The 12,000-nt window shown below is 43.3% G+C and overlaps 1 protein-coding gene across 1 annotated transcript in view; it reads left to right on the top strand.

The window, feature by feature from the left end:
* Positions 1-12,000, top strand: part of TTL (tubulin tyrosine ligase) — a 31,765-nt gene extending 19,765 nt beyond the window's left edge. Inside the window, exons 3-7 of the mRNA XM_015416135.1 lie at positions 3,187-3,419; positions 7,235-7,370; positions 7,517-7,786; positions 9,398-9,541; positions 11,339-12,000. Coding sequence (XP_015271621.1) covers positions 3,187-3,419; positions 7,235-7,370; positions 7,517-7,786; positions 9,398-9,541; positions 11,339-11,453 — 898 coding nt within the window. The 3' untranslated portion in view covers positions 11,454-12,000. The remainder of the gene's footprint in view (positions 1-3,186; positions 3,420-7,234; positions 7,371-7,516; positions 7,787-9,397; positions 9,542-11,338) is intronic.

Here is a 12,000-nt window from a genome sequence, read left to right as displayed (position 1 = left end):
TCCGATGGGCTCAGCGGAAGAAGGCTGACCCATTGCATCCCGAAATTAGATCACTACTGGAGTTCCTACAAGGATGGTCTGGTAAGCGGTCTCAGGGCAGTAACCCTCAAGAAACAGATGGTGGCCCTGGCTTTGGTCCTGCCCTGGTACAATTGTCTTAACTGATGGGCTCAGCGGAAGAAGGCTGACCCATTGCATCCGGAAATTAGATCACTACTGGAGTTCCTACAAGGATGGTCTGGTAAGCGGTCTCAGGGCAGTAACCCTCAAGAAACAGATGGTGGCCCTGGCTTTGGTCCTGCCCTGGTACAATTGTCTTAACATCCCTCACATTTGCCATTTCCTCAGTGGGGCATCATTCAAGGATTCTCCACAGATACATAGGTTTACAACTTGGAAGCTTAATACTGTTCTCACAGCTCTTATGAAGGAACCCTTTGAGCCGATGTAGCCATTCTGCTCAAATTCCCTCGGATGAAAACTTTGTTCCCGCTGGCCATTACTTCAACCAGGAGGATTTCGGAACTAGGCACTCTGTCAATTCAGTTGGAGCTATGTTTTTCACAAAGACAAGGTAGTTCTGAGAACAGATTCCACCTTTTTGCCCAAAGGTCAATACTAAGTTTCACAGATCACAAGAGATTTGTTTGCCATCATTTTCTCCAAATTCAACCCATCTGGAGGAACAAGTTTGACATACACTGGATGTGAGGAGAGTGCTCAAATGCTATATTCTCAGAATGGCCTGTTTCAGATGGACAGAAGAGATGTTTGTTAACATTTCTCTTCTTCACACAGGGAGAAAGATGTCTAACTCTGCCATAAGCAACACTATGAGGTCCTGCATTACGGTAGCCTACAGGAGTATGACATGAGTTCCTGCAGGTATCACTCTTTGCAGTGCTGCAACGAATATGGCCTTTGCCAACAGGGCATCGGTGGAGGAAGTCTGCAGGGCTGCTACGTGGTCTTTGTTATCCACATTCATCAGGCATTAGAAGATGTGTATGACTCTGCTGATGCAGCATTCGGTCAGAGAGTTCTGCAGTCTGTTCTAACTCTTGATGTCAACCACCCTCCCAAAATTAGGGACACTGCTCTGGGAGGTCCCACAAGATGTCTTCCACCTCAGAGGGAGAACGACCATTGGTTACTCACCGTGAAGGGTCCTTCTCCTCTGAGGCTTAGAGGACATCTTGGCCCTCCCGGGTCGTCATTTCCTCTATCTACTATGCTGTTCTTTCACACTCTATTTAAAAATAATAATAAGATTACGTGAGAGAGGGGACTCACCTTTTCCTTCCTGTTCCAATGTTTGTGATTTGGCTATACTCTTGTTGTTGATGTTCAAGTTCTCTTTTTTACAGTGGTTAAGTTAGTGTATTGCTTTTGGAGCACCAGAACTGAGCCTAGGGTGACTCCCACTACAGGAAACAGGAAGTAATTGAAATTAGTCCTGCCTCCCTAAGTGATGGATGGGAATCACCCACAAGATGTCCTCCAAGCCTCAGATGAGAAGGACCCTTCACAGTTTGTAACCAATGGTCGTTTGCCAGTCTCCTGAAATCACAGTAAGCAAATTGGATTCTGTAACAATCGATGCACTTCTTTCAGTGGTATCCTACCATAGGCTGGAGGAACTCCTTCCAGCCTAAGGAATGTTCCTCCATTGGAAGAAGAGCCACTTAAGTTGGAAGAAGGTTCCTTAGGCTGGAGGAAGGCTCCTATCTTTGCCTAATTTTCCATTTTTTCCATGCAACAGTTCCTACAAGTTACTCCCCCGTGTGAAATTGGAGCTGTGTGTCTGATTACAGGTACTGATACTGTAGGACTCCAGAAGTGGTTTGTTGTGATTCTTTGGCTGGTTTCCACTCATTTCACAAAATGAGAATAAGGACAAGCTATAGCTTGCCAACACAGAAATAATGGCAGACTTCCTTATGTGGGCAAACCAAAGTAAGTAATTGCCACTGGTGGTTTGATCTGTGGGGCTGTAATAGTTACATGATAAAGTGAGTTGCCAAGAGGCCCCTTTTCAGAGCAAGTTACCTGGTGTGACTCCCCTTTACCTAGTAAAAGATGTGGCCTTTATTACTGTTATTTCAAATCCAATATTTTTTTTACTGCTGCTTAAAGCTGTGGTGTAGCCACTGTTGGTCCAATTCAGATCACGCTTCTGGAGTTAATTGCTCCAGTGTTGTTTTCAGGACGTGGAGCTCAAAGTGGCAAAAACTGTGTAATTTGCCACCCTCTAATCACTTCTTCCTTCCCCTCCCCTTCCCATAGGAGTAAAATTGAGGATTCCCCAGAAATTGACTTTTAAAGCTTTATTTTGCTTTCAAGAATATAAAATGCCAGGCTCTCTTTTTAAAAACAAAAAAACCCCCAAAATAATAATTAAAATATGACTTGAGGCATTCCCTTAGAAATGTCCTTTCAGCACTTGCTTGATTTCCACAAACTGCTTAGAACTCTACTCTAATTCAGTAGGAGAGATGGTTCAGAGCTTATTGCATTATGCAGACCCTTATATTGAACTGTGTGCATAAAAAAAATATGCCTTGAGGCTGTGTGGCTCATTAATTTCAAACAAGACTTTCTAAAAAATATCTCTGAGGGCACAATAAAGCACACAGTGACTTTTGCCATCGCAGAGTCATCCTTTAATATCCATCTGTGACCTTTCCCAAAACAATATACAGCTAGCCCTTTAGCAGTGGAAATATAAATGGAGTAATTTATTACATTTTATTAGGTTAGGAGGGGGGGACTTGGGGTTTATTGTTTGATGCTTTAATTATGTATTGTAAGCTGCCTTGAAAGGCAGGATATAAATGTTTTTATAAACAAATGCAAAAATAATTGGAGCATTCATGGGTAGTTCATTGGGTGTGAAAGTAAGCACCAAGATTAGTGTGGGTCAAAGAACATATTACTTCTGCCACTGGAATGGTGCTAGAAATAGCATCACCGTGGCAAACCACGTCAGCGGGAGGCCATCACACTGTTACTTTCCATTCCCTCCCCTGCAGATACACAACAGTCCTGATCCATGTGGTGTTTCCAGATGTTATAGTAGGGAGATATGGCAAAGATGTTCAAGGTGTTTAAGTGCAAGATGTCCTGCAGAAAACACACAACTGGGCATTCACACAATCAAATGAAATCTCTGCCTCTTTCCAATAGATTAATCAAGACGAGTCCTGAATTGGCAGAATCCTGCACGTGGTTCCCAGAGTCTTACATGATTTATCCAACTAATCTAAAGACTCCGGTAGCTCCAGCACAGAATGGGATGCATCATCTGATAAATAACCCAAGAACAGATGAAAGGGAAGTCTTTCTGGCATCATATCAGAAGAGGAAAGAGAGCGGAGAGGGAAATGTTTGGATAGCCAAATCCTCGGCAGGTGCCAAAGGTTAGCATGGAATGGAAAGAGACACATAAAGGAGAAAGGCAGGCAAGATGAGGCAGTTGACTTATTGTCTTTCTTGCTTTTGGGATGGCAACAGGTGTGAATTAGCATGCCTCCTGAGGCTGGGTTTGATATGGAAGACTGTAGTTCTCATCTTTTGAGCTATTTTAGGTACCTTTTGTTTTCCTAGGGAACTGGGAATTCTTGGTAAATATTCTAGAACTGTCTTCCATTCTCAGAAATGTACTGTAATTACTGCATGCTCTTTGGAGGGTTAACATATGGTATTCTTTAAGCTTCTACCTCCGGGTTGAAACTGTATACCCTGGAGAAAGCCACAGGGGAAACAGGTGTTCTGGGGCAGGGGGAGGGATGATGCAGCAAATCAGCAGTGGTTTTCTGTCTACATTGCATTTGAAGCTGAGGGGTAAAAAAATAAATTATGGAGAATTGTACTAGATAACTGGATGGATTGAATGTTAGATCAGGCTGGCTCTGTTGAAAGTACCTGAGGACACATTCAAATTGGAAGAAGACCAGAGTATGTTTATTTTAGGGCATTTTCATCTTACTCTTTTCCCAAGGAACTCAGGGTGGTGTACCTGGTTCTCCCATTTCTCCTCTCACAACAACCTGAGAGAGAATGACGGGCACAAGGTCACCCATTAAATTACATGGCAAGTGGGGGTTGAACCCACCATGGCCCATGGCATGGACCAATGACCCCTACTGTGGTGCCTGAGGTTGCCATGGCACCCACCAATGTGTTTCCTGTCTGGTACCTGCATCCGTCTTCTCCAAAGCAAGAAGCCAATCCTGGTTTTTCGGCTCCTGTGAGGCACTTCAGGAAAGCCCAGAAGGCATCATCTTTGTGTCTCCAGGGAGAACCCAACAAAAAACAGCTGCCTCTGTCACAAGACAGCACTTGGCTTGGAACCTTCAAAATTTTGTCATTGACCCCATTCCATTTTATGTTTTTGCCATGCCTCCCATAGCAGCCATTTTGTGGTGGCATCCAATATCTGTTCACAAAATCCAAAAGTGCCCACAGATCAGGGAACCTTCAACAGAAGGCAGGAGGGGGGGAAGCAAGAATTTGACATAGCAATGGAAGAGGTTGTTAAAAAGATAAATGTGCGGGGTGGTGGTAGGTAGCATGAGCTAAGGCAAGATGTACTGTTGAGGAACCTAGCCTCATTGTGAGAGCTGGGGGAAGAAAGACCAAAGTGGAGAGTAAGCAGAAAGTCCTAATGAATAGAACTTGGAAGTAATAATAAAAGTAGAAGAGGATCCCTTTCCTAGCCTGGGATGATGTATATTGTATCAGAGAGGAAGGAAACCTAGAGGGGGTAAGGCACTGTAATGCAAGCCATGGCCCAGGTGGAAGCTCATGTGACTAGCAAGAGAGTGTGACTATGAGAATGGAATTCAAGGGGAAATTAGCTAATTTGGCTTCAGTTGACTCCATAACTTGTGCAACACGTTAAATTTATCCTCTAAGTTAATTCAGTGATGTCCAAGTGATTTCTAGTGTCTTCCAAAAAGAGTTTTGAGTCTCTCTGGCATCACAGATATCTGTTGAACGTGGTTTTGCTATGGGAAACAATCAATTTATTTCCCTTTATCTGGAGTAATTTAAAATCAGCTCCACTGGAATCTGCATCTAACATACAATGCAGGCATTGTGCTGTAGTTTAATGCCAGCAGTAATTCAAAACGACAAGGTGACACAGCATCTACACCAAATGCTGGCATGACCAGATCTTAAGAAAAAATCTTAAGAAAAAATGACCTGAAAAAATCTGCTTTTTTCCTCCAATTTTTTTGCAGGCAGGAAGGCCTGCAAAGGCTTGCAGGAGGGATCTCATTTCTCTTTCCCCTCTTTCCTCTTCCACTTCCTGAAATCCCACATAGCCTCTCCAGTTTTCCTGCTTTCTTTTCTGTTTCCCACCTACTAGGCATCCTACCTTTATCCCCCTGCCCTAGTCTTTGGCTTGCCCTCTTGGTTGTAGACTCTAGCTGGGAAAACTACGGTCCACTAGTGTGATGCCAGGCCAGACTCAGTTGCCTGGTAGAGAACCTGCAAGGACTCACCTCTCTTTGCCCTATATCTCCCTCCCCACACTATTTCCTCTTTCTATCTTCCTGGCAACCCACATTTCCTCATTTTTCCCAGCCTCATTCTCTTCTTCTCATCTACCAACTAATCTACTTTTTAACTGCCTCCCATCTTCAGCTATATGTATTATTTATTTATTTATTTCATTTATACCCCAACTTTCTCCACAATGGGGACCCAAAGCAGCTTATATAATTCTTTTTTATCTGTCACAACAACCTTGTGAGGAAAGTTAGACTCAGGATGTGTAACTGCTCCAAGGTCACTTAGTGGGCTTCCATGGAAGAGTGGGGATTTGAGCCTGGGTCTCCCAAATCCTAGTTTGAAGCTCCAACTACTATACCACACTGGCTTTCATGGGGTGACTGATGTTGAGCAGTAGCAAGCAGCTGCCAGTCACATGGTAGCAGGCAGTCTGATGGTTGCTGGTGGGCCCGGCCCCAACGAGTCCACCCTCAAAAGGCAGAACAGCCCTAGAAATGGCCTTGCTCCCTCCCCCAGCCTTTTACGGACAGAAACCAAGGCTTGAAGTCTGGTGATACTGTTGCAGTAGCCTAGCAGCTGCCACTGAGGGTGTCTGTTTCTTAAAGGTACAGGTGCTCCATTTATCATTTTGGGTTTTTTTTAACCACCCAATGCATTTTTAAAAAGATTTCAGATTTTTATGCAAAACTGGGGCAGTTTTCAAGTTTGTGAAACTATCTGTCTTTTCTGCTACTGCCTCCAGATTTAAGTATCAACAGATCTGGCTACGTTAAGAATTAGATATATTAATGTTTGTAACATCTGGTGAACTTAAAAGCTTGCACATTGTCAAGTATCATGGGCTAGTCCTAATAAAAAGTATTACAAAGACTGTGTTCTTGGTTTCCTGAAGCCAAAAAGCCACTTGTGCCATTCTTACATAAGAACATAAGAGATGCCAATGTTGGATCAGGCCAAAGGCCCATCCAGTCCAACACTCTGTATCACACAGTGGCCAGAAATACCAGTGCCATCAGGAGGTCCAGCAGTGGGGCCAGGACATTAGAAGCCCTCCCACTGTTGACCCCCCCCCAAGCACCAAGAAGACAGAGCATCACTTGCCCCAGAGCCCCTAGCTATACCTTGTGGCTAATAGCCACTGATGGACCTCTGCTCCATATGCTTATCTAATTCCCTTTTGAAGCCGTCCATGCTTGTAGCTGCCACCACTTCCTGTGGCAGTGAATTCCATGTGTTAATCGCTCTTTGGGTGAAGAAGTACTTCCTTTTATCCGTTCTAACCCGACCGCTCAGCAATTTCATGGAGTGCCCACGAGTTCTTGTATTGTGAGAAAGGGAGAAAAGTACCTCTTTCTCTACCTGCTCTTTCCCATGCATAATCTTATAAACCTCGATCATGTCACCCCTCAGTCGTCGTTTCTCCAAGCTACATTCTTACCTGTAGCTGAGCTGGGGAGCCTACCCAAAAATGAAACTGCAAGAGTGTGTCTATCATTGGGTTAGTTTCCTGTGATTACATATTGCTGGCAGTGGTTAGAATATTCCATATATAGTTGCAGGGTTTTTCAGTGAGAGATAAAAATTGGAGGTATCACAGCCCATGTTTCTTATCCACAATTCCACTGTGTCAGAGTTAACAGCATCCCTTTGCTTATAGAATGTAACATTTTCATCCTGTCCCACTTTTTTGTGTTTGAATATTTTTCCCTTTTAGGTGAAGGGATTCTTATTTCTTCAGAGGCTACTGAACTTCTGGACTTCATAGATAATCAAGGACAAGTGCATGTGATTCAGAAATACCTTGAGAAGCCTTTGCTCTTAGAACCAGGTCATCGTAAATTTGATATTAGGTATTTTTTTGGTTTTTTATATATAGAGGGAGAATTTAGTTGTTCAGTTTGATAGATGACTGACATGAGCAATTAGTGATGACTCTGATTAATCAAAGTTGGAATTTTGATGCATTTCTTATACCCTTTTTTCCTCTTACTTTTAGAAGCTGGGTGCTAGTGGATCACCAGTATAATATCTACCTCTACAAAGAAGGTGTTCTACGGACTTCTTCAGAACCTTATAATAGTGCTAATTTCCTAGACAAAACCTGCCATCTGACCAATCACTGCATACAAAAAGAGTACTCTAAAAACTATGGGAGATACGAAGAAGGGAATGAGATGTTTTTTGAGGAGTTCAATCAGTATCTGATGAGCGCTTTGAATGTTACTCTGGAGAGTACGATCTTATTACAAGTCAAAAATATAATAAGGTAACATTTTAAATTTGCCAGAATAGTACACAAAGGAGTCTACCAAGGCACAACTTACAAGTTTGGTAACTACTCTGCCTCTGTGTTTGTGTGTATGTGTATACACACATACATATAAAAGGTTTTGCCCCAATCTAAGATTGGTTGTTTGCATTTTAATAAAAATGCGTAGGGTGGCTCTGTGCATTTTTCTATAAACATGCACATAGAAGACCCCTTCATTGATGTAAATAAAGAAATCTGGTGGGTGGATGTACATAAAAGTTCCTAAAGTTCAAGGCAAAACTGAAACAGAATGTATTTTTACAGCCAAAGTGCTATCCCTGCCTTAGTTTAGAAATGAAAGAAGGCCTTTTCTGTACATGACACACAACTGTGTGTTACTGAACTCCTTTTTGTCTTTGGGAAGGGGCAGTGTGGAGCCAAAATGTGATGGGAAGGGAAAAGATTAAAAACTCCCTTCCTTCCTGTCCTTTGCTGCTTCTCCACTCCAAATCCTCTTCTACTGAAATGGCATGGGGGGGGGGGGGGGGGGACTTGTCTGGATTCAGCTTTATACGATTGCATGGATGTGCAAGTAAACCCTCCAAGTACTGTAGGAAGTGGATGGAAGAATCATAACAGCACCTGCATATGGTGTGTTCTTACAGTTCTAATGTAAGAAAGGTAAGTAACTCATTTAGAAATTGAAGTCTGAGATAAGAGCATGAATTAGTGGTGAAATAAGCAAGGCACAGATAAGATGAACTATGGAAAGCTTGTCATGAGCTCCCTGAAAGATCAAAAATCCATGACAAAATTGGAATTACTTAGCCAATTTTTGGAGTCCCCATAGTGAAATGGACATTTGTAGCAGTTCACAATTATTTATGGCCAGTACAGAATTGAATTAATAGTATTGTTGTAGGAAAAAAATGTTATTAAAGTCATTATGTTGGCCTTTATTGATATATAGTCTGCACTGCTGAGAACTACAAAGCAGTGGCTAAGTTTGGGTAGTGTGGATTTCACAGGTGGGATGGGAAGTAGTCATGCAAAAAGAGGTGAGTTTCTCTCAGCAGTTTATTTGCTGCAATAGACATGGAACATTCGGTCTCTAGATACCAGCAGGAAGTGCCAGAGGAAATCAAGAGCCAGCCTGTCCTAGTAGTTAGAATGTCAGCCTAGGAGCTGGGAGGACTAGGTTTGAATCCCTGCTGTGCTTTGGGGGCTGGCTGTGGGGGATCTTGGGCTCATCACTTTCTGTCTGTCAGCTTAGCCTGCTTCACGGGGTGGTTGTGAGGATCAGGTAGAGAAGGGCAGGATGATATTGCAAGCCACTTTGGGTTCCCTTTGGGAAGAAAAGTGTGGTCTAATACAACAAACAGGAAATTTCACAACCCCACAAGTTTAATATGCCATACTTGTGGGTACAAATCTAGTATAAGTCTGTCAACTGATACAAAATCTGTATCTGAAGAGGTGAGCAGTGACTCCTGAAAGATCATACCCTGCCACAAATGTTGTTAGTCTTTAAGGTGCTACAGAACTCTTGCTCCTTTCTACTGCTACAGACAGACTAACATGGCGGGCTTATCCATCTTGAACCGATACAAAATCTTCCTTCCACAGAAGTTGCCTTATGTGTATAGAACCTGCTATCAGCACCAAACACCTCCACTACCAGAGCTTCCAGCTCTTTGGTTTTGATTTCATGGTGGATGAGGACTTGAAGGTCTGGCTAATTGAAGTCAATGGTGCCCCTGCTTGTGCCCAGTGAGTATCCTATTCCAGAAGCACCCTGATAAAACTATTATGTGCATGCACAGGAAGTACAGGAGTATCCCCAGAGACTCGGACAAAGACACTGCCTTTGCTGTTTTCAGGTGAAACAAAGGGAGGCAAGATCAGCTCGGTCATTAGTATTCATACATGTTTCTCTCTCCCACTCCGAGTAGTATGATCTTCTCTTCCTCTTCAGGGAAGAACAGAGGTAGGGAAAAGCACCCCTGGATGGAGCTGCTTGAGAAGATGACTTCTTTCCTCCTTGCCTTATCGTCAGTGTATGTAAAACCAAGGTGGCTGGCCCCTTTGCTAATAGCAATAACAGCAAAACCAGGCCACCCACAGACAAGGGGCAGAATGCAGTGAGATGCAAATAGCAGCATCACAGATCTTTCCTGTATTCCCCCCCACGCATGCACCAGCAGCCCTTTCTGACCTTCAGTAAGTTTATTCCCAGGATCATGTGACCTACTTGCATGAATAGCCATATGGGTCATGAGGCTGCAGAGGGGTGGATGGAATTCTCTTACCTCTTGTATCAGGGATGTGGTGCCGATGGAAGCGGCAGGGTGATTTTGTACTTGTCCTAGCTGCTGCCTCCCAGCCCACATGGCATAGACACCACGTGGGTTCTATGCCCCCAGGAATAAATTTTCCTGGAGCCAGAAAGTACTGTTTGGGGTGGGGAGGGGGTTGCTACTTTCCCCCCCCCCCTTGCAGTGCTCCAGTTGATAAAGCCATCAAATGCATTTCAGCAAACTGGCTATTTTGGAGCAAGGGAAAAACCCCAATTTCCATGTATAGCAAGAAGAACACAAGTTCAGTGCTACCTGTGTACACAAACTAGGGTGACAGCTGTTTTGTTTGCTAGTGCACCCTCCATCAGCACAACACAGAGAAGAGCTTTAGAACATGGCAAAGGAAACCTCTCAATGTACATGTTTCTGCTGCTCTGGTATCAAGAATGTTCCAATAATCTCTGGAAGTAAAATAGCCAAAGATATTAAGTGATGTAAATGAACCAGGGTTACCAACATCCAGGTGGGGCCTGGGGATCTTCCGCTTTTGCCACTGATCTCCAGCTGACAGATCAGCTCCCCTGGAGAAAATGTCTGCTTTGAAAGGTGGGCTCTATAGCATTGTACCATGCTGAGGCTCCTCCGCTCCCCAAACCCAACCCTCTCCGGGATCCACCCCCAAAGTCTCCAGGTATTTTCCAACCCAGACCTGGCAACCCTAAAATGAACACTTACTCCTCTGCTCTTTATACCACTTTGGAAACACTGGAAACTACTTTCATCACAGTTTTAAAAACACAAACAGGTGTTGTCTTAGCACATTCACGGACCCTTAGTTGGCCATCCTGACCGCCTTCTATGTTATCACATTTGTGGTGTCCAGCAGGGATTCTGAAACTCTGTTCCTCACAGCAACACTGTTTTCCAAATGTTGCCGGACACAGGGAGGAAGCGTATGTGAGATCACTTCCTCTGCATGTTCTCCCTGTGCAGACAATTCGGCAATGGCAGGGGATGATCTTCCCTTGCCACACGGTCAGTCAGTGTAGACAGGCTATTTGTATGGGGCTGTCTTTCAGGTAAAGACACTCCCCCCAAGTATTCTTGCAGAGCTCCGTCTGTGATAGCTGTCAGTGGGAACACTGTGCACATGGAGGGCTCCCGGTGGGAATAAAAATGGGTAAATTGCATTGTTTGGAATGGGATTGTAATTCTCTGTTGTGTTTGTGTGTTGTTTTTTGTTGTTGTTGCTGCTGTTTTTGGCTTCTAGGAAACTTTATGCAGAGCTTTGCCAAGGCATAGTGGATGTGGCCATTTCTAGCGTCTTTCCCCTTAGTGACACTGTGCAAAAGCAGAGTCAGCAATCAATATTTATTAAATTGTGAGGATATAGAAGCCTCTGCCATGTACATGGAAGAACTGTTGCCTGTTGAATCTAGGAAAAAAAGAGGAAACCTGAAATGATCATTTCATCTACATATCATGTCAAAATAATGGATCAACAACATCATGGGAATTTTAAAAAGAGGAAAGATTCCATGGAGAGTCCAAGTTGAATGGAAGTCATCTCATCAGTGCTGCCCGTGTTTTGGAAAGCTTTGATTTTAAAAAACAATTCCAGTAACCGAAGCAAATTCCTCTGGGAGAATAGCAAAACCACTTTTTAAAAAATACATGCAAAACCAGGGATATGATATTGTGTTTGCCTACCTTCCTTTCCCCCTCTTTAAGTAATAAATTATTTTACCAAACTGTAGTACTAGTAGCCTTTCGGGGACTTTGAAGGGTTTGTCAACTCAACCTGTGTGGTTTCTGTTTTCTCCACATGCTACATTTCTAGTGCCTTAGCTTTGTTTCCAGTAACTAAGCTACTATGTTCTTGTTTTGTTCTGTAGGGGTTAACATAAAAAGGTGTCTTATTTTATATTTTTT

This window comes from Gekko japonicus, unplaced genomic scaffold (assembly GCF_001447785.1).
Source record: "Gekko japonicus isolate JY-2015 unplaced genomic scaffold, Gekko_japonicus_V1.1 scaffold339, whole genome shotgun sequence".
In the NCBI taxonomy this organism is placed as follows: Eukaryota; Metazoa; Chordata; class Lepidosauria; order Squamata; family Gekkonidae; genus Gekko; species Gekko japonicus.
The sequence above is the reverse complement of the archived record's forward strand: the minus strand, read 5'-3'. Positions and strand labels throughout refer to the sequence as shown.